This window comes from Sminthopsis crassicaudata, chromosome 6 (genome assembly GCF_048593235.1).
Source record: "Sminthopsis crassicaudata isolate SCR6 chromosome 6, ASM4859323v1, whole genome shotgun sequence".
Lineage (NCBI taxonomy): Eukaryota > Metazoa > Chordata > Mammalia > Dasyuromorphia > Dasyuridae > Sminthopsis > Sminthopsis crassicaudata.
Window position 1 is genome coordinate 151630112 of NC_133622.1, and position 24027 is coordinate 151654138.

General features: G+C 31.9%; 1 protein-coding gene across 5 annotated transcripts in view; it reads left to right on the plus strand.

The window, feature by feature from the left end:
- The window catches only part of FAM13A (family with sequence similarity 13 member A), a 196013-nt gene that overhangs the window by 83080 nt on the left and 88906 nt on the right, over positions 1–24027 (plus strand). For 4 of the 5 annotated variants that reach the window (XM_074275303.1, XM_074275298.1, XM_074275299.1 and 1 more), the window contains 5 exons: positions 6261–6302; positions 7627–7806; positions 10435–10621; positions 17171–17250; positions 17933–17975. In XM_074275303.1, the coding sequence (XP_074131404.1) occupies positions 6261–6302; positions 7627–7806; positions 10435–10621; positions 17171–17250; positions 17933–17975 (532 nt within the window). The remainder of the gene's footprint in view (positions 1–6260; positions 6303–7626; positions 7807–10434; positions 10622–17170; positions 17251–17932; positions 17976–24027) is intronic. The other variant, XM_074275302.1, reaches the window with a different exon arrangement.

Consider the following 24027-nt stretch of genomic DNA (forward strand, 5'->3'; position numbering starts at 1 on the left):
AAGTTCAAATGTGGTCTCAGACACTTAACACTTCCTAACTGTGTGACCCTGGGCAAGTAACTTAACCCTGGCCTCAAAAAAAAAAAAAAAAGAATCACTGAAATACCTGAATGCAATAATTTTTAAAATTAATTTTATAATTATAATTTTTTGACAGTACATATGCATAGATTTTTTTTTTACATTATCCCTTGTACTCACTTCTTTTCCAAATTTTCCCCTCTCTTCCTCTACTCCCTTCCCTAGATGACAGGCAATCCCATACATGTTAAATGTGTTACATTATATCCTAGATACAATATATGTGTGTAAAACCGAATTTCTTGTTGCACGGTAAGAATTGGATTCCGAAGGTAAAAGTAACCTGGGTAGAAAGACAGTAGTACAAACAGTTTACATTCAATTCCCAGTGTTCCTGATTCTGTCCATCATTGATCAACTGGAACTGAATTAGATCTCTATGTTGAAGATATCCACTTTCATCAGAATACATCTTCATAAAGTATCATTTTTGAAGTGTATTATGATCTCCTAGTTCTGCTCATTTCACTCAGCATCAGTTCATTGAAGTCTCTCCAAGACTCTCTGTGTTCATCCTGCTGGTCATTTCTTACAGAGCAATAATATTCCATAACATTCATATACCATAATTTACTTAACGATTCTCCAATTGATGGGCATCCATTCACTTTCCAGTTTCTAGCCACTACAAAAAGGGCTGCCACAAACATTTTGGCACATACAGGTCCCTTTCCCTTCTTTAGTATTTCTTTGGGATATAAGCTCAGTAGTAGCACTGCTAAATCAAAGGGTATGCACAGTTTGATAACTTTTGGGGCATAGTTCCAATTTGCTCTCCAGAGTGGTTAGACTCTTTCACAACTCCACCAACAATGCATCAGTGTCCCAGTTTTCCCACATCCCCTCCAACATTCATCATTATTTTTTCCTGTCATCTTAGCCAATTTGACAGGTGTGTAGTGGTATCTCAGTGTTGTCTTAATTTGCACTTCTTTTGATCAATAGTGATTTGGAACACTCTTTCACATGAGTGGAAATATTTTCAATTTCATCATCTGAAAATTGTCTGTTCATATCCTTTGACCATTTATCAATTGGAGAATGGTTTGATTTCTTATAAATTAGAGTCAGTTCTCTATATGTTTTGGAAATGAAGCCTTTATCAGAACCTTTAACTGTAAAAATATTTTCCCAATTTGTACTTCCCTTCTAATCTTGTTTGCTTAGTTTTGTTTGTACAAAAGCTTTTTAATTTGATGTAATCAAAATTTTCTATTTAGTTCTCTTTTGATCACAAATTCCTTCCTCCTCCACAAGTCTGAGAGGTAAACTATCCTATGTTCTAATCTATTTATGATCTCACTGAATGCAATAATTAAAAAAAAAAAAAAAACCCAAAACTTAAGACATCCCATTTCAAGAAATCTTAAAAGAAAACTGCCTAGATCTCTAAGAACCAGAAAGTAAAAGAATATCCTGAAAGAAATCTCAAAATGAAAACTCCTATGCATAGCATAGCTAAAAGCCAAAGTTGCAAGTAGCCAGAAACAAAGAATTCAAGAACCAAGGGAGACACAGTCAAGACTGTACAAGATTTAGCAGATACCAGTATCAGGGAGTGAAGAGCTTAGAATATGATATTCCAGAAGACAAAAAAATCAAGGCTTATAGGCAAGAATAACTTAACTAGCAAACTAAATATAATCCTATATTCATAGGGGAAAAGGGGAAGAAATGATTTTTTAAGAAATAAAGGATTTCCAAGCCCTTTTAATGAAAAGACCAGAGCTGCATAGAAACTGAAGTTCAAATACAAGAGTTAAGAGAAACATAAAACAGTTAAAACAATAAATTGTCATAAGGAACTAAACAAAAATAACTTGCTTACATTTTAATAGGGTACAAAATGAACTCTCATTAATCAGAGGTCACAAAAGGAATTCATTTAGATAAGGCCTGGAAGTGGTTCTTTTATATCTTGATGATCTTATGAAAAGAATAGGGAAAGAATAATATACTGGGGGAGGAGGGAAGGGGGAGAGAAGGTACAGGAGACAAAGGAAAGTTAGCAAAACATTTTACATAACCAGGGAAATCAAATTTAGCTTATTCAATTGGACCTCTAATAAAGGAATATTTGTTAATAAGATCTAGTTTTCCCTACAAGAAATGTTTAGACAATACCCAAATCTGTTAAAAACAAAAACAAAACAAAAAAAACCTAATAGCCTTTTTTTTTTTAGAAGTTTTTAAAAGAGTTCCCAATAGACTGAATCACTGTAAAAATAAACATGTAATTTTGAGATGGGAGCTTGGGAGGAGAAGAGGGAGAAAGAGAAAAGAGATAAAGAAAGAGGAGAGGGAGATAGAGATTTATTGAGATACATCAAGCACAAGAACTGTTAGTAGAAATTTTTACGCAGATATGTTTATACTGTTTAATAGAGAAGTAGGGGATTAGAGTGGGTAGAATAATAGCTCTGGAGACAAATGACCTGTGTTAAAAATCCTTGATACTTAACTCCCTGCATAACCTTGGTGGAGGTCACTTGCCTTGTTTGGACCTGTTTCCTCATTTTCACTTCATTCACCTACTGGTTTTCTGACTCTTGCTTGTTTTTGGTTTTTGTTTTTGTTTTTGTTTTTGGTTTTGTTTTGTTTTTTTTTTTTTGTTTTGTTTTTTTGCATGATTCCTGCAAGCCCAGAGCTTTGATTCCAGTTCTAAATCCCCTGGTCCCATTTATTCTCAGTTTTATCATGCTGACAATCCAACTTTTGCAGCACAATCAACAATATCCGTGGAATGGTGCTTTTCCCCCTCTGAGGCACTCTTTCAGCACCAACTGATGATAGAGCTTGCTCCCTGACCCACATAGAGGAGTCCCCAAACAGAATCAGGAAGGTTTTAGAGCAAGGATCCTTGCAGAGTCCTACTGTCTCATCACCTCACTCTCATCTGTATTTGCATTCAATCATGAGAACATCTCATCTTTTCCCATCCTACAACTATACCCAATAGCAGTGATTTGGTTGTTATATTTGCCCCTTCTTAGGTCAGGTTTTACTTTGAGAAGAAGTGAGGCAAATATAATTCATTGCACTTTTAATAAAGGCAGATTACTTTGCCCAAACACAGGAAGAATATACAAGGATATACTTACTTAGCTTCTCAAAGCAACTTGCATAGTTGGAGGCACTAACTTTTTTTTGCCTCTAAATGACAGGGAAGCTGCATCCTGGAAGCTTAAACTAATGGGGTTACAAGGATAGCTTTGTTCTATCACAGAGAAAATAATCATTTGTTTAAAAGTTGAAAGGGAACAGGTTTAGCAGTATCAGATCTCAAATAACATTATGAAAGAATGTCAATCAAAACTATTGAGTACTGATATTTTAAAAATAGAATTTGTGTGACACTTTTAAAAGCTCTGAGAGACAGTTTCTGAGTAATTTAATCATTGTATTAATGAGGCCAGCATGTTTATTAATAAAGGAATGGTCATTTGGTTGTCTCTTTTAGATCAAAGACCCTCATGGCAGTGGGTTTAGTTTATATGCTTTTCAAAAAATAATTGTTTCTTAGGGTGGCAATCAACTCTGATTGGCTAGCAAATAATAAGAGAATAAATATTACAAAGAGAGGGTGGGTTATATTACAATGAGGGTCTTGGGGTACATGGCTTGGATCACCCAAATTTTTGTCAAAGGGACTTATCAAGTTCTATAACATCTGTTTGACAAAAGGAAGAATCCACATTTTCCCAGACATGACTGAGCAAACATAATGAGCAGGAATGCACTCATTAGCCCAAACTTAGAATTTGTTTTACTCTCTTTGATTAGATCTTTGCATGGATATATCTTTGAGAGAAATTTCCCATATAGGTTAGTTTCTGGGTGAGTAAATAAATAGAAAAGGAGAAAAAATTCTTGGTCTTAATATAATAATTAGATGTTAATACCAGAGAGAAAAAATCATTTTCACATAATTTTTTGATGAGGTTAGAAAACATCTGATCTAATTCATTTACAAATGAGGAAATTGAGTTTGAGAGTGGCTAAGTGACTTTTCCAAGGTCATATAGATAATGTCAGAGGTAAGATTGGAACCTAGGATCTTTGACTGCTAAGTCAAGTTTTCAAGTGGAGGCTGAATGACTACATACTGGCAATGATATAAAGGGAATAGGACTTGGATTTGATGGTCTCTGAGACTTCTTTTAATTCTAAGATTCTGTGATTCTCTTTCCTTTTAGAAGTCTAGTCCACTCTCTGTTTTCATTAGTGTAAGTAACAGGTACAGAGAGGTCAAATGTATTGCTCAAGATCACAAAGCCTATGACAAGAACCTGTGTCCTGATTAACAGTGCTTTCTCTTTGTATTATACTTTTTTTCCCTCTGAAGCAATTAATTGACATAGCTAGTAAGTGTCTGAGGCTGGATTTCAACTCAGTTCCTCCTGACTTGAGGGCTGGTCTCTATCCACTGCACTACCTACTTGTCCCATTATAATGCTTTTAATGTCTGTTGCGCAATTATAGCTTTTTGGAGCATATTCATCAGATGTTACATGTCAGTGTGGTAGCAATATGATTACAGCAACAAAACAAAATTTAACAATTGAAAGGCTTGGGCCTTTCATTACCAAAAATATGAATAATAGCTATAGTCAATTATCTTTTCATTATTAAGAGTCAACATAAGTCCACATGGGTTGGGAAAGAGAAACCTGAGCTGCTAAAATGTATATTATATACTTAAAGGATTCCAGCAAAATAGTTTCACAAGATTCTAGAAAAGATCAGGTAATAATAGTTTGCCCTCAAGTATTAAGTCAGTTGTTATTATTGTTGCTGTTCAGTTGTGTCCACCTCTTCCTGACACTCATGGACCAAAGCACACTAGACCCTTTAGTCCTTCACTGCAGTGATCTTTGAGTCAAAGTGATAGATAAAAAGATACAGCGGGACATTCAAGGAAAGAGAGAAATAAATCAAATATCTGAAAGTCAAGAAAAAAAAATATTACAAAAAGAACCATGTTTTGTCATATCTTGAAAATTTCAAAAAGCAAAACTTGATATTCTTAAATATATAAACTTAATATGTAACTTAAAATATAAACATTTTCAAATATTGACTCAAAATAAAAGCACACTCATATGAAAGACCAAAAAGAATGCTAAGCAATAGAATAATTACTGAGGTGTCAAATTAGGAGACCATAAAGCTGCAACTAGCCACAAAATGTCCCACAAAACTCTCCAGTGATGAACTATGTTAAAATGTAATTATAAAATACCTAACAATATAAATTAAAAATACAATGCAATAGAGATAATGTTTATTTGCAGTTTTAAAATCAGTGTATGATTCCCAAGGATCCTTTTCAATTTGAGTTTGACACCACTGCTTTAAAATAATACAAATGCATGAAAATGTACAATGATAAAGGTAAAAGTCTGAAAGGTAAAAATCCAAATTTGAGGCTTGGTGCATTTCTTGGATTATTCAAGCTCTTAGATGTAGAAATGAGAAACCTTCAGAAATGAACAGCAGGAAAATGAAATATATATATATATATGCAGATATATATATAAATCAAATATATAATTTGATATAAATTGATTTTGAAAAGAAAAAAAGTGGTTATAACAGTGTTTAAATATTGTACTAAACACCATCTTAGTAGGGGCTAAATTTATGCCATTTTATGTTATTAAACATAACATTATTAACATTTATTTATGTTATTAAAGAATTTATACTCTCTATGTGTGTATATGGTATATGTGTGTATTACATTACATATAATAAACATTTTAATGTACCACCAACTATGTGCCAAAGTGCTATAGTATTTTTTAAGAAATATTATCTAATTTAATCTTCATACAACCCTATTATTATCCCTATTTTATAGTCAAAACTGAGGCAAAACAGGTGAAACATAGCTAGTAAGCATTTGGGAGCAGATTTGGATGTAACTAACATTATGTAGACATCTTTAAATCTATAGTTATATCTATAGATATAGATATCTTTAAAAGTCAGAGAGATCATCCATCTATCCAGGACGAAGCTGCCCTTAATATAAATGAAAACAGATTATATAGTGATCTAAGGATAGTGTGAATAGAGAAGACCTCTTGATGTCCCTTTGATTCTTGTTCAGATATTTCATTACCAATCTTTTCTTTTGTTCTGTTTTTTTTTTTTTTTTTTTTTTCTTTATACAGTGCTCCTGTGAACCAAATCAGTAATGTTCCAACTACTGGAGAGTAAGTAATTCATATCTATTCATTCTAATTCTCAAACTGTGAAAAACCAACAAGAAAAGCAACCTCATTAAAAGACAAAAAATTGAATTCATGGATAGGGACTGGAGCCATAATTCCATAGCTATAATGCAGTCACTTGATTGGAAACTTTCTCTTCCAATGCAGATCACCTCCATTTCTGCTCTGATCTTACAAACTTGAATGCCTAAGGCATTGAATTAATGACTTGCCTAGATTCCAACAGCTAATGCATATATATGTAAGTGTGTGATTGATATAATACAGATATACACTTGAAATATAACTTGAAATAATGGCAGTAATTTACAATTATGTACTACTTTAAGATTTACAAGGCATTTTCCTCATAAAACATTGTGAAATAAGTGTAAATATTATTAACCCCATTTTTAAAGATGAAGAAAATGAAACTCTGAAAGATAAAGCAACTTGGTCCATAGTTGGTGTGGCAATAAAGTTTAAATTGAGATCTCCTGATTCTAAGATACATTTTCTATAATGATTTTATTATTGTTTAATTATACCAGATAATAAGTACATTTGCACATTTGTTATATTTATATCAGGTGACATGGGGTAAAGGATAAAAAACTCATTTTAATTTAGCAAGGCCAGATTTCAAATGTCCCCTTCTGACACATGCTATATAAAACTAGATAAATGATTCAGCCTCTCCTTGCCCTGAGACAAGTCTCAAACATTGTAAAGTACACATGAGGAGCTGCTCACTTCCTTTGGTAGAAGGAATTCCCCCATCAGGAGTTTCATAGCTGAATAAAATAACTGTTCCAATTTATATACATACACACACACACACACACACATACCTACATATATAAATGTTATATATACACACATATATGAATATACATTTTTACACTATAAATACCTATGATGATACAAAACAGAAGCATATCTATAAACATATATATGTATACATATATCACATGTAAACATATGTACATTGTATATATTTGTGTTTGCGTATTGTCTGTTTCTATGTATATATACACAAACATATATTTATAGATATATAACTTTAAAATAATTGTTATTAAAACATTTCTTCATATTCTTAATTTTTTCCCCCTGTGTAATAATAAATTTGTGATCTTAGTATATGTGTCATACCAGGCACAAAGTATGTGACTTTGGTCTCCATGTGCTTATGCAACACATTATTTTTTAAACAAAGCATCGCATTAGTTTTCTACATGTGTTCTAATATATAGAATGACAATCATTTTGTAGATGTTAAAACTTGTAATTGGCCATATTCTTTTTTTGGTTTTTTATTTACTAGGTTCTTAGAAAGAACAATTCGATCAACAGTGGAACAGCATCTTTTTGATGTTCAAGATTCTGGCGGTCAAAGCTCAGAAGATTCAGAGTGTGGAGCATCATCCCCTTCTTCCATAGTAGCTACCAGACAGAAACGATGGCATAACAAAGATCAGAATGAAATCAGATATAACAGAGAAAGGTAAGTTAGGAAATGGACCTTTTGTGTTTATGCAAATATGGAATTACATCTACATATCTATGCATTTCCAATATAACACTATGCTGCAGCTATGTTTATTGGTTATATTTGTGTAGCCAAAAAAAAATAAAGTTCATGTATTTAGAACATCTTTTTATAAAAATTTTCACTGTTCATGTAGAAATTTGTTCAGACTTTAGTTAGAAGTCAATGTTTTCTCCATTAACAACTTATTTTGAGCAATGGAAAACCATTTGGATAGAAAACAGACCTGTGACATGGTATTCATAAAATTTCTATCAACAGTGTGGTTTTTGGTTGTGAAACCTAATCCCTTTGATTCTTAGACTAGTTCATGAATGAGTGGGTTCCTCCAAAACATTTGTTTGAGGAAATGTAAAAAAATAATCTTGTTGTTATAGAAAGAGTGTTAATGTTGGCATTAAGAGACCCAAATTCATGCACATAGTTCACCTATAGTGATTGCTTGCTGTGTAAGGGAGAGGGAAGGGGAGAAGAGGGAGGAAGAAATTGGAATACAGGGTTTTGCAAAAGTGAATGTTGGAAAAAAAAAAAAAAAACTGATGATGAGACCTATAGCCAAACAAAATGAAGGAAAAAAATATATCAGTGCTCATGTGTCCAACCATAATTCACACCAAACCTATCACACACAGAATTTTGAGACAATTCAGACAAGCTATTCTATTTGTATATTCACTGAAGACATTGTGACTAAAAAATATTTGTTTACACTAGCAACTTCTCTACAAGAAATATATTTTCTGCAAAGAAAAACAAAATTCCTGCTTGATGGTGACATTTTAATAGGCTTTATTCTATGGGGTTCCTTTGGAGGCGCAAAAAATGTGAAATAATTTAAAAAAAAAACAAAAAAACCAGTTTTCAATGTTTTCAAAACCTACAAGATAATTGTGAAAAGAATGTTAAATTTACAAATCCTGGCTCTACCTTTTGCAACTTGGGTGATCTTGTCCATTGATCATTTCTAGGTTTGCATTTCCTCATTTGTAAAATAAAGGGATTGCACTAGAATCCAAAAATTAGATGATCTATAAGGTTCCTTTCAGTCGCTAAGTAGTCAAAAGTTAAGAGTAGTTTTCAAAGGCAGAATTTCAAACTATCAGCAACTATATTAAAGATTTCTATAAATTACTAATGATAGAGAAAAATTAAACCAATATTAAGGTTATATTTCAAACCCAGAAAATCAACAGATTGACAATTCTATATTAAAGATCATTCAAGAATATCATAACAGCTAATTAATATAGCATGTATTTTGTTCCAAGAACTATGCTAAGCACTTTACAATTATTATCGTATTTGATCTTTACACTAATCCTGGGAATAGGTGCCATTAGTATCTGTTTTGCAAATAAAGAAACTGAAGCAAATGGCAATTAGGAGACTTTAAAGGGTCACCCAGCAAGAAAATGATCAGAGCCACATTTGAATTCAGGTCTGTAAGACATCTGATCTGGTGTTCTATCCACTGCACTAATTAGAGGCTCCTGCCTAAAAGTATACTTTTGGTGGAATATTGAAATAGTTCAACTATTTTGGAAACTAATCTGAATTTATGTGAAAAAAATCACTAATGTATTTATAGCCCTTTATGTAGAGATGTCAAAAATGGAAACCAAGTGGGTGCTTTGATGGGGGCAACGAATAAACAAATGATTGTATATGAATGTAATGAAATATTATTGTCAAATTATAAGAGAAATATGAGAAGACATGTATGAACTAACATAGAATAAAATGAGAACAGTATATAATATCACTGCAGTCACTTTATTCTGAATGACCATTTGGAAAACAGATGGTGCAAAGCACCTCTCCCTTTTTTGGTAGACTGGAGTAGAATGTAACATTATGTTCTCAATCAACTAATCAGTCAATCAGTTGTTAGACGGTTTTGTTTGACCATTATGCTGGCATGTTCATTAAGGGAGAAAAGGGAAGGGATGGGAGCTGTGATTTAAAAAACAACAACTATAATTTAAAATTTTAGACTTTTACCTAATTGAAACTTGCCCTTTGATTAACTGATTTTATTAAGGTTTACTTTGTATAATGCATTAGTATAGCATTTAGAAAATTTGGGGGATACATTGGAGAAGAGAAAAATATGTTATTTTCAGATTTTTAATGGTTCCTATATGAATGATAAATCTATCATTTTTAAATAATAATGCATTTAATTTCCTTTCCAATGAATCATATTCTCTTTATGACCAAAACAAATTCCTCTAAAGCAATATTCTAGGAGCCTCTTTTGAATTTTCAGTTCTTCTCCCTGTTTAAAAAAAAAAAAACATAAATTAGTTTTACTACAGTTTAAAAAGTTGTACTTTGTAGAATAGTGGCCCTTGCAAATTTCTGTCCAAGAATAATTTGCCTTACAAAATAAGTAACTTATTTAGCATACAGATTTGCACAGGCTGTTTTTCAGAAAGTTGTAGTGCTTTTGCCTTTAATCGTAGGATGAAACCTGGGAATCCCTGGTACATTTTTCTTCAGTGAGCTGTGATTATGATCATGGGTCCTTTCTACCATCTGTAAAATTAGGCATAAAAATTATGCTTGCTTTTTAAATTGAAGGATACTTATCTACAAAGAAAATATTCCTTCTGAGTTCAGCAGCCTCGAGGAATGTATTTTGACTGCTCAGGAAGCAGAAAAATACCAGGAAAACAACTGTGTATATATTGAAGAAAACAGTAAACCTAAACGACAGAAGTCCAGTACCAGACTTTCTGAGATTAATGACATCCAAGATAATCATGTGGTAAGTGAATTCTTCCTATAAGATATTGAAATGCAGCATATTTAGGAAAATAAGTCTTTCTACTAAACATTGCAGAACATGAAAACTCATTTTGGGTGCAATTTCATAGAATTATAGAATTTCAGAGATTTAATGGAGACTTGTCCATTAAAATCTTGCAACTTAACATTTTTTACTATTAGAGAAGCAGAGATAGAAAAAAGGTTAAATTTTTGCCAAGGTATCATTGCAACCAAAATCAGCACTGGGTTTTTAATCTTTGGAATGTTTTTGAAAAAAAGATTAGATTTTAATCAAGAAAAACTGACATCTTTTTTCATTTCTACACCATCCTTTGAGTTCTGTCTTCTAGTTTAAATTCTTAAAAATAAATTAAGACAAGGAAGTGACCAGTACATGGGTCTAACTACTGTCCAATCTGACCATGAGCTACAGTGTCCTGGAAAGGAGGGGTGGGAGGGAACACTCCCTGCCCTCTGGCTTAGCTCCTCTTACAGCCTCCAGCCTTCCAGACCTCTGTAGTTCATCCCTCAGGCTGCTGTCCAAATTCTTCCCTTTTTGAAAAGGTTCTGGACGGAACACCATTTTAATACAGTCAGATTATTATTTTAAAAATAATTTGTCACAAACTTAATATCCATCTCGATGAAAACAAAATAAAATCATACTTGAAGCTATTTTTAAAATGAAGAAAGGTAGCTTAACATAATGAAGATAAAACAGCTGGCCTCAGGATTACCTACAATGTATACTGTGATTATGTGACCTGAATGAGCTGGTTAACATCTCAGTGCACCCAGATAACTGACTTTCTAAAACAACTAGTTGCAAATAAGGTTCTAACCTGCAATTGAAGAGGGAATTTCCATACTGAGACTTTCCAACATTAATGAAATCTCAAAGGTTAGAACCCTCTCTAACCCCACTACCCTACAAAACTTAAAAAAGAATAAAAAATAATGCTGAAGCCCCCCCACCCTATCAAAATTACTTTGTATATAGTTGTATATGCAGATAGACACAAATTTTGCATATCCAAAAGTATGTGTATGTATATATGTATATATAAAAAATAAATAAAAAGTATATATGTATACATATGTATGTATATAAAATATATCCAAAGTATGGATATATATATACACACATATATATGTATACACTCTCTCTATATGTGTGTGTATATATATATAGATATATAGATATATATATAAATATATATACACATAGGCATATGTATATGTATATATGTGTATATGTGTGTGTGTATCTATAAATTATCCTTGTTTTATACTTCGCAGTTGAGGTGTATTCCTTGTAGGCAGGAGTCATTTTCTGTCTTTGTATCTTCAATATCTAGTACAGTGCCTGGCACATTGTACATACTTGGTAAATGGGTCATTTATCAAATTAAAACAATTTTTAAAACTTTTTAAAAAAAGTTAATCATATAAAAAAGTTATGCAGGTAAAATGTTAGGTATACTCTTGGAAAATCATTTTCCTAAAATCATTCAATCCTGTTTCACTCTGCCCTTCTTGGATTCTCCTAACTAGTCAAAGAAGAAGTGATATAAGCAGAAACCTCTTCCCTTTTCTCAATATCCTAATCTTTTCAGAAGGTAGGGAAAAGAGATGACTAATTATACAAGAAGTATTTTCCATACTGAGTCTAGGTAAAAATCCTTCATCCACTTTCCTAAAATAAAGGATTCAGATGGAAAGAATTAGGTGAAAAGGGCTTGGCTTGAATGAGAACATCTGTACTTACATTTTGACTTGGAGACTAATTAAGGCAAGTCATTTCATAACTTCAGTTTCCTTATCAGGATAATTATTTATTTACTTCTGCTCTCATTTACCTCTCTTTCCCTACTTTTTTTGGAATTTCCTTCCCCCCACCAGTGTCTTTTAGATACAGACAATTCATCTAGTGTTTAATTGATATAGGCATCATTTATTATTTTCTTCTATTATAATTATTATAATTTTCTTCTAATAACCACTTTGATAAGAGCTACTAATACTATGATCTTTTTATAATATTTTATCTTTCCAAATACATGGAAAGACAGTTATCAACATTCACCCTTGTAAAACTTTGTGTTCCAAATTTCTCTCTTTCCTTTTTTACCCCTCTCATAGACAGCAAGCAATCCAGTATGGGTTAAACATGTGCAAGTCTTCTAAACATTTTTATATTTGTCATAGCATCATCTTTTAAATATTATTTTATGTTTTTCAGTTTTATCCTTAATCCCATTGTTTTAAATAGATCTTTTAGTTTCCATGTGGTCATACCTTTTATCTATACTATAGCAAATGTCATTACATGAATCATTTCATAACCCTTTCAATTGCTTTATTGTTCATTATTTAGCGAATAAAAGCCAATGACTTTTAGAGAAGAACACAGACCTCAGAATTAAGTTGACAACAATGCTCATATGGTTTAAAGTTGTACCATTGGTATATATTTTACATTTAAATTGACAAGAAGATATTTCTTTTAAGCAATTTCAACACAAAGAAACCAGTCATTTACTAAAATACCACAAAAATCATTGGGTTCTTTTGAGAAAACATCTTAAATCTAAAAAAAAAAAAAATTTAAATTGAACACTCCCAATTTTAAAAATTCATGTTACTATGCTTAACAAAAGCCACCATTTTTACTGTTTGCCATTCTAGCATTGTTATTAAGCATTTAGTCTGTCCTATATCAGGAACATTCTAGGCAGGAAGACTACAGTGACAAAAATCTCTGTCTTCCTGATGCTTACTTCTATCTGGGGAAACAACATGCACATATATAAATCTATACAAAATACATTCAAAGTAAATAAAGGGTAATTTTAAGACAGGGCAGGATCCTGTTGCTATTGCTAGAAAGAAAAGCCTCATATAGAAGGTAGCATTTGAATTGAACTTTAAAGAAAACTAGAGATTTTAAGAAGTAGATGCAAAGATAAATTCAGGACATGGGGTATTTTGAGTTCCAGCAAGAAGACCCCTATGGCTAGAGTATAGATTAATTTAATGAGAAGAAATGAGCATTGTAGTCTGGATATTTTATCTTGAAAGATAGTCCTGATATATTCCTACTAGACTCGTTTCCTGGATCTTTCCAGACCAAACTACTAATTGTGCCTTTTATCTTCTCCCTTTATTCTGTTTCACTTGGTAATTTCATCAGCTTCCTTAGATTTAAATCATCTCTCAAATCTCTAACTCTACTTTGAGTAGAGTCTCAAACATACTCATCTGGTTTCTATATTGACTTTCAGTTTTTCATCTCTACCTGTCTATGAGACGTGTCTAAGTACATGCTTTATAGCATCTTAAACTCAACATGCTCAAAATTGAACTCTTTATGTTTCCCTTAAAACCTTCTCCTTTTACAAGTTCCTGTTAATGTCAAGGACACTATGATTCTTTAAGTCACTCAGACACACAACCTAAGTGTCATTCTTGACTCCTCACTTTTTCTCACCATCGCTCTGTTTCCAATCTATTACAAAGCCTTTCAATTTTACCTTTCTATCTTCTCTCATATACACTCCTCTTCACCAACATAATTCTGGTATAGGCCTTCAGCGCCTCATGCCTGGCAATGGCCTCTCCCACTCCAGTCCATCCTCTCTCTACTCAGCTGTCAAGATGATCTTCCTATAGTATAAGTCTGACTGTGCCATTTAAAAAAAAAAAATGGATATCTGAGTAATGTAGTAGATAGAACACAAGCTCTAGAGTCAGGAAGGCTTGAGTTCACATACCAATCTCAGACACTTGCTAGTTTTGTGACCTTGGGCAAGTCATTTAACTCCAAGTAGATAAATAGATAGATAGATAGATAGATGATAGATCGATCGATAGATAGATAGACTAAAAAAATTTTAAAGTTTACCAAGATGTCATCTAATACAAAATAAACAAATAAAAAATTATTCAGTAAACTCCAATGGTTCCCTATTACTTCCAAGATAAAATATAAAATCTTTTATTTGACATTATACATCCTTTCTAAGCACATACATTTATAATCTCCTTATATCCTACACCACTCCCTGTACTTAATGATATAGTGACTCTAACCACCTTGCTATTCCTCAAACAAGATACTTGGTTGCCAGATCTCCTGGCTTTTCTAGTTTTCTTCAAATCCCATTTAAAATCTCTTTTACCTTTCCTTATCCCTCTTAATTCAGGTACCAAATCTCTATTAATTATTTCCAATTTTTTTCTGCATATAATTTGTTTGTATATAGTTGTTTTCATATTTTCTCCAGCTTTATTTAGGCTGTGAGTTCTTTAATATCTGGACCTGTTTTGTTTTGTTTTTTTGTTTTGTTTTTGTTTTTGTTTTTAGCTTCAATGCTTAACATAGTACTTGGCACATGGCACTAATAAATTTTTTTACTTTGTCAGTTTATATTCATTTCTCATCTTTAAAATGACACAAAAATGAAAGGAGTAAAAATAAACAAAGGGAATTCTTTATGGGCTAAGGAAAAGACAGAGAAAATAAGCTTTGAGATTAAAACTCAGATGACTAATGCTGGTCCTTTTTTGATTATTTTAATAATAATACATTTGCAAAAATTATGGCATGAAAGAGAGAAAGCATTTTATCTATGAGTGCTGGGCTCAAGGTCAGAGAGATACCTCTCCTATATGAATCTGGGCAAATGATCAATGCAACTTAGGTAATTCTGGAGAACTTAACTCAGTCACAAATGGAATATGCACTTCCTTTGCTGGAAGGGGTTTCTCCAGGAATTCCCCAGCCTAACAGTATCATAGATTCTGCATTAACATATGGAATAAAATACATAAGAAGACTAACTCTGCTCTTGGTTTGTATTAATGAGAATTTATTGGCTATGAAGCTCATTTTCCTCTAGTTATATGAGGTTAGAATAGCAAACCAGTTCTGACTAGCAAAGTTTCCTGCAGTGCTGGGGTTGACTTGTTTTGTGTAAGAAGAAAAACCCTTTTGCCATGACCTCTAAAAAAAGATTCTTTGGCATTTTACAATTTTAAACGATTTTTGCCTTGAGTGTGGTCAAATTATCTCCTATTTAGCTTTCAGTGACAAAACTCAGAAAACAAAGGGAAAAAAATTAGAAATAATTTCCACAATCTAAGAGTTAATGTCATAAAAGTCTTAACTTTATTAAATTTGAGATTATTTTTCCAAATTAAAATTCAAAAATCTCTGATTTTGGATTGAAAAAGTAAGGAAAGGTGAGGCATGACCTTCTCTGTGTTGAATTGCATTCAAAAATTAGCTTTTAGAGTTTGATTTCTTTATATTGTTTGATATTCCTGATTTAAACATTAAAATTGTTCTAATGGTGACATTGTCCTACAGATCCATGTTAGCATGTTGAATATTCATAACCTACCTGGTTACATAAAATGGTCTGCAAGGACACCATGTGCTTTCACAAAAGTCATTGGGTTTGCATTTAATAAGACAGTCACCTATACTTGACTTTGGAATTGAATTCAGCTAGACAATAGGCAAAACCATTTACCATAGGTAAAACATTTTCCCCCCTCAAGAAAAAAACAATAATAAAAATTAGCATTACTGGTTAAGGACCACTAATGCTGGTCCTACTGAATTGTCAATTATTTTAATAGACACAAGTTGATATATCTCCTTAAGGCTCTCTCAGATTGAACAACTGATCCATCCTTCAAAGACTTTTTTTTGAGTTTATATTCTACTAAATTCTTCAGATGTTTTTCATATTAACTTTTAAAAGTTGATTTTTTTGTAAATCAAATTGTGAGATTTTTACATTTACATTTATCTCTATTAGATTTCATCTTTCAGCATATTTTTCTAAGCTTTGAAGTTTATTTTGGTTTCTGATTCCTTAGCTATCCCTTAGTTATACCTTTTAGCTTTCTTTATTGGATAATTATATTTCCCAAGTTATTTCCCAAGTCATTGATAATGTTGAATAACACAGGACTAATGACAGATTCTTGGGGGCACTTCAGTAGACACTTCTTTCTGAGTTTACATTAATCTATTAATAACTTCTCTTTGGTTAGAGTTAGTCAAATAGTTATGAATTGATTTAATTGTATTAATATCTTCTACCCAACATCATCCATATTGCTCCCAAATCTGAGTTTTACTTTGTCAAAAAAAATAAAAAGTTTGTTGGGAATGACTTATTTTTGATGAAGCTATACTATCACTAGTAGTCACTACTTCCCTTTCTAAATATCGACAAATCACCCTTTTTATTATCTGTACTATTATATTGTCTATAAATTTTTTATTTCATTATATTCATAAATCAAATTCAGAAAATACCTAATAAGGATGCTAGAGAAACAATTAATATTATTTCCAAAATACTTTCTGAATTCTTACACATGTAAGCACAAAAAAAATTATATTTTGTTGTAAAGAGTTTCTCATATAATAGTTCAAATATGGCAAAAATTGATATTAGATTGTTTCTGTTAATATACATCTATATTTTACATGCAGTGCCCTGTTTAATAATGGCATATTGCTTTACAGATTATGGAAAGTATTAATTCTACAAGACCTCAAGAGAGACTTGTATGTGACGATATCCTAGAATTGATGTCTGATGAAAGGTAAATTGAAAAGTTCATGAGACCATGAAAAAATTTTTAAATACCTTAATAATTTAACCCCTCCACTATATATAGCATGTATTTACTTATTTTATATAATAAACTATAATATATAATATTTATTTATTTTCTTACATAAAAGAATGGTTAGAAATAGTTTTAGCAAAACTAGATGAATAATGTAAATAATGACTACAACAATTTAAATGAAAAGACCACTAAAAAGAAATCAAACCCTGAGTAATTAAAAAACAGTAATGGTCCTGTAAAACAGCAAAATAATAAAACACAGAGCTGATACAAACCTTAAGTATAATATTGCATATATTGTCAGATATCTTCAAAAGACTTGATAAAACTTATTTTTTAAAAATATAGTTAATTGGTTGTTTTAAATAAAGAATTAGATATGGACTCCATTTGTTTCTTACTGGTATTTTTTGTGGCCAGGTTAATGTTTGTGTTTAGATGAAGAAACTGCCCTTTCCCAGAAACAATAATTCAAATCATATATATTTTTCCTCCTTTTTAATCTATCCACTTTTGCTGCCACACAGAAATGTAAGTGTACCAGGAGTCTTGGAAAAAATCATAGTGACAAAAAGATGAGAAACGTTGTACTAAAACAAATTGCCTTGGCTTTATGCAATGTATATTTGATAATTTTGTTTGTTTGTTTTAGCAGAGAAAATAATAGTGATGGGAAGTACCCTCAGCATTCTCAGGTCAGTATCCTATTATTTTATATGTATCAGTATGAAAGATAATAGTTGGGCCATGGTTGACTAGAAGATCAGTGCTATGACAGGTTTACTTTAAGAAGACTTCTTAAGAAACATTCAAAATACTTTTATTTAGCAGAAACAGTAAATTTTCATTGAAGAAATAAAGTGAATGAACTACAAAGGACTTAACACTGATTTGAGAGTCATAGGACTTTCCCTTAAATCCCACTTAGTATTGACGTGAGTTCAGTATCCCCCCCCCCCCTGAAAATGAGATTATTTTTTTTAGAAGATCTTGGAGGTTCCATACTACTTTACAAATATGAATTAATGAATGTTTTTAGTAGAAATTATTTTGAGCAATAGGAAGATTTCTTATTAGCTTTCATACTACATGCTGAACTGGGTTATAATTCCAGTATATCTTTCTATTTCCTCTTTTCAACCTGTTTCTTGAAAGAAAAGTGGATTTTTAAAATTGGACTTATTTCTCCTGAGTCCACAAAAATGGTAGTTAGTAGAACACATGTTAATCTTCAGAGCAAACAGAATAGACATGCAATTCCTTAAATATTTTCTTGAAGTCACATTTCTGATTTCCACATTAATACAGGCATCATTTGCTCAATACAATGATAGCAACATTTATCTACATAACATTGCAAGTCAAATGACTTTTAAAGACATGTTACATTTTCATTATGTTTTTACTTATACTGGGAACCCAGATTTTTTTCCAAAAATTTCATTTTTAATTTTGATTTGAAAGCACATCATTTTAAAATTCATTTTATTGCAAATTTTCCTGAAACACATGTTCTATTAAGTGGGGAACACCAATTAAAAATATCAATAATTTAGATCCTCTAGTTTCAAGAGAATTTTTTTTATTAGAGGGCTCTGGGTTCAATACAAAGATGATAGCAAAATTTACTAGTCACCCAATTTCTCTGTGTTGAAAAAGATTGAAGAGTGTTGTGTAGTAGATTTTGAGTCCTGGCCCTCCCACTTCATAACTTTATAAATTGGGTAAGAGATTCTCTCTATGAGCTTCAGATTCATTATATATAAAAATGATAATATTTTTTCTACTCATCTTACAGAATCTATTTTTTCTACTCATCTTACAGAATCTATTATTTCAGATGAAGCAAGATGTATGTAAAGTGTTTTGTAAACTATAAAGCAATGTATTAGTAAGAAATCATATGCATAGTGGATAGAAGGCCTGTCTCAGAGTCATAAAGATATAATTTAAAGTCTTTCCTCTAATATAATCTGGATGTGTGAAACTTGGCCTGTTCAATAATCTAAAACCATAAAGAGTTATTGATCTGAATTGGTAGAGGGAGTTTCCTATATCAATATTGTAGGTCTAGATAAGTAGATAGATATAGAGAGACAGAGACAGATAGAAAGAGAGAGAGAGAGAGAGAGAGAGAGAGAGAGAGAGAGAGAGAGAGAGAGAGAGAGAGAGAATCACACAGAGAGATAAACAGGTAGACACAAGTGAGACAGTCAGAGAGAGAGGTGAATAAATGGATGGAAAGATACAAATTAGACAGATGGTCACAGAGAGACACAGAAGAAAAAGGGAGACAGAGTCAAAAAGAGGAGAGAGAGCAAGAAAAAGAACGATGATCACAGTGATAGAATGTACAGATAGATATGAGCTGTTACCATCATCTTATTATTTATACTTTCAATTACAAACCTTGAGCTCTTGATTACTCAGAATTTTTCCCCTAGAAAAGAAAAACTTCCTATTGTTTCAGTCTATTCAACAATCATTTATTAAGTACCTACTGTGTTCCTAGCATTACACTAAACAGAAAGAATATGGAAATAAAAAATTTAAAAAAAAATAGTCCTCAAAGAGCTTTCATTCTATTGCTTGGGGAAATGTTCGAGTAGAAAATTAAATACGAATTGTGTCCAAAATAATTTTTGAGGAAAAGGCAGTGGCAACTTTGAAATCAGAGTTGACTTTCTATAGGAAATAGACCTTTAACTGAAATTTTAAGGAAGCTGGGGATTCTAAGAGGCAAAAGGTGAGCAAGCATGCTTTCTAAGCATAAGGAAAAGCTTGTGCAAAGGCTACAAAATGTATGTAGAGTATCATGTATAGGGACCACAAGCAGGTTGGTTTGGCTGAAATGACAAGTGCATAAAGGACAAATGTACAATAGGACTATAAAAGCATATTGAAGATAGGTCATGAACATCATTCAGAACCATAGGGGTTTACATTTTATCCTAGAATTAATAGAACACTGATGCTTCCTGAAAAAAGAGTATGAAGTACAACCTATATCAGATTACTTGCTTCCTCAATGAGGGAGGAAAGAGGAGAAAAGAATTCTGAACTCAAAAGTTTTTTTTTGTTTTTTCTTTTTTTTTTTACTTAATAGTATTTTATTTTTCCAATTACATGTAAAGATATTTTTCAACATTCATTTTTGTAAGATTTTGAATTCCAATTTTTTTCTTCCTCCTTTTACTTCCTTCATCCCCAAAACAACAAGCGATCTGAAATAGATTATACATGTACATAATACTTTAAACGATATTTTCATATTTGTCATGGTGTGAATAATTCAAAACAAAAGGGAGAGAAACATGAGAAAGAAAAAAAGCAAAAAAAAAAAAAAAAGAAAAGAAAATAGTATGCCTTAGTCTTCGTAGTTCTGTGGGAATTTGGATGTGGATAGTATTTTCCATCCCAAGTCTATTGGAATTGTCATGAATAACCACATTGCTGAGAAAGGCTAAATTTGTCACAGTAGATCATAACATAATATTGCTATAACTTTTTACTATGTCCTCTCGGTTGTGCTCACTTCACTCAGCATCAGTTCATATAAGTCTTTCCAGACTTTTCTGAAATCAATTTGCTCATCACTTCTTATAGAATAATAATATTCCATTAAATTCATATACCATGTCTTATTCATCTAACTTCCCAATTGATGGACATCCACTCAATTTCCAGTTCCTTCCTACCACAAATCGCTGCTACAAACATTTTTGTATTTCTGGGTCCTCTTCCCTCATTTATGATCTTTTTAGGGACACAGACCCAGCTGTAACACTGCTGATTAAAGGGTATGCACAGTTTTATAGTTCTTTTGGCATAGGAAAATGAATATTAAAAACTATTTTTACAAGTAATTGAGGATCAACCTAAAAAAAAAAAAAACAAGTAATTGAGGAGAGTAAAATATTAAAGAAAAAAAGAAAAGGAATCATGGTCAAATTTGTAGTTTAATGATAAAATGTCAAAAACTATGTGAAAAATAAATTGAAAAAGGGAATGAGTGAAGAGTAGTCAGTCAGTTAATTCAAGCAACAATAGCAGAGGGTAAGGTAGAACTGACAAGTGTTTTTGATGTGGAGGTAAGAAAAGGAAGAAAAAAGAAATCAAGGATGATTCTAAAGTTGGGAACCTGAGTAACCAGGATAGTGATGCAGCTGACAAGAAGAGGATTTTCTTTTTCTTTTTATCTGTATCTTTTTATTTACAAAACATATATATGGGTAATTATTTTCAACATTGACCCTTACAAAACCTTCTGTTCCAAATTTTCCCCTCCTTCCCCCTACTCCCTCCCCTAGATGGCAGGTAGTCCAATACATGTTAAATATGTTAAATTATATGTTAAATCCAATATATGTATACATGTCTATATAGTTATAGTGCTGTACAAGAAAAATCGGATCTAGAAAGAAAAAAAAAAACTGAGAAGGAAAACAAAAATGCAAGTAAACAATAACAAAAAGAGTGAAAATGCTTTGTTATAGTCCACACTCAGTTCCCATAGTCCTCTCTCTGGGTATAGATGGCTCTCTTCCATTACTGGACAATTGGAACTGGTTTGAATTATCTCATTGTTGAAGAGAGCTGTGTCCATCAGGATTGATCATCATATAGTCTTGTTGTTGTGTATAATGATCTCCTGGTTCTATTCATTCCACTTTCACATTTTCACTTTACTTCATGTAAGTCTCTCCAGGCCTTTCTGAAGTCATCCTGATGGTCATTTCTCACAGAACAATAATATTTATATACCATAATTTATTCAGCCATTCTCTAATTGATGTCATCTGTTCAGTTTCCAGTTTCTAGTTTAGTTTCCATTTCCTAGAAATGTGCCACAAACATTTTTGCACATGTGGGTCCCTTTCCCTCTTTTAAGATCCAAGAGGAAGATTTTCAAGGAAATGAACATGGTCAGATGTCAAAGTCAAAAAGGAAAAGGATTGAGAAGAATCCATTGAAAATTAACAAATTATTGGTATTTCAGAGAGAAAAAACTGTTGGAAATTAATAAATCTTTACATTTAATTGGAGAAAATGAAATATTAAATACACAATTAAAGTATATAGAAAGAAATTAGGAAATTATTGGTATTCTTGGAGAGATTAGTTGGATTAGATTAGTTATTTAGTTGATTTAGTTTAGTTTAGTTAATTAGTTAGATTTATTCAATTGCTCGATGAAATCAGAAACCAGATTGTAAAGGATTGAGAAGTGAATAGGTGAGAAGGTAGAAAGGCAACAAATCTAAATAGTTTTTTGGGGTTTTTTAAGCATTTAGTTATGAAAAAAGAGATTTAAAGTAGTAGTTGCAGAAAATGGTAGAGGGATTTTTTTTTGTTATTTGTTTTTAAATTCAAGTATGTAAGCAGTACAGAAGGGACTGGATAGAAAAAGTGAGGTTGAAAATTCTCCCTTTACAGTTGTTTTGAGATGCATTTGTTTTTCATTATCCTTGCCTGAGAGTGTATCAAACTGGCTTCATAAATGTTTCACCCACTAAGAATGAGAAGTTCATAGATTTCTGAGATGGAAAGAAAGGACTTTCAACTTGTATTCCAAGCTTTTGCCATCTATTTCTTCCTCCTTTTCTCCTGGGGCTCAGTTAGCATATTTATTTATTCTTCTTTGCCTCTTAAAGGGCAAAATCTCCACTTTGGCATGTATTATTTTATTTTCATTTCTTTATGTGTCCTTTTCCCCCTCACACAAGCATATACTCATGTCACTGTGAATTTCTTGGGAAAAAATTTCTTGGTTTTTCTTACCTGGATGGAACTCATCTTAGTTCTTTCCTTTTATTCTTGTCATACTATGTGAGATACAAAGCTATAAAGAAGAACTTTTAGCGATATTTTATCATGTTAACTCACAAATTCTAAAGACAACCAGAGACTGAATTCTTTGGAGAGTTTTCAATGAAGTCACACATAAGTGAAAATAGAATTTAACGTGATTCCTTTTAACAAATAAATGCACTATCTTTCAATAGAGCTATTAATTAGCAGCACAAAGCACAATATTGATTTGTATAAAGATTATTTGGTAATCACCATCATCATAACAATTCAAATAAGAAGATAAACACAAGTACAAAGGATCTGTTGAACAATCTGATACACTCAGAAGTGTTGTCTCTGGCAGGTTAAAGATAGCTGTCCAATTTTGTCATAGTTTTTATAAGGCACTTAGCCCCTATAAACACAGTATAATTTGACAAGTGATCCTAAAATAATAGGGAATTCCAATCTGTGATTTAAAAATAAAAAACAAAAGCCCCACCATATTTTTTTCTTTTAAGCTCATATTTTGAAACATGTGATTTGCAGTTTTGTTTTTTTTCTAATTTTCCAATTTTAGTTTTCCAGTTCTCCTTTTTCTATACTCCCTTCACTTTAAAGAAAAAAGATGCTTCTAGGTGGTATACTCAGTCAATAAAGCAGTAGACTTGGAGAACTGAAGTTGTATTCTACTTACTAGCTATGTGACTTTGGGGAAGTCACAACTTTTCTGTCTTAGTTTCCTCATATGTTAAATGAGATGTTTAAATGTTTATGGTCCCTTCCTTCTCTGAATCTCTGATCTTGGGGTTCAGAGATTATTAAGAGTGCTTCCAAAAGGCCTGATTTCAAATCCTGCTTCCTATGTTCAATCTAAGTGATCCTTACTATTACTTAAGCCACCTTCTATAAAATGAGGATATTGAACTCAGCGGGTTCTAAACTACCTTCAAG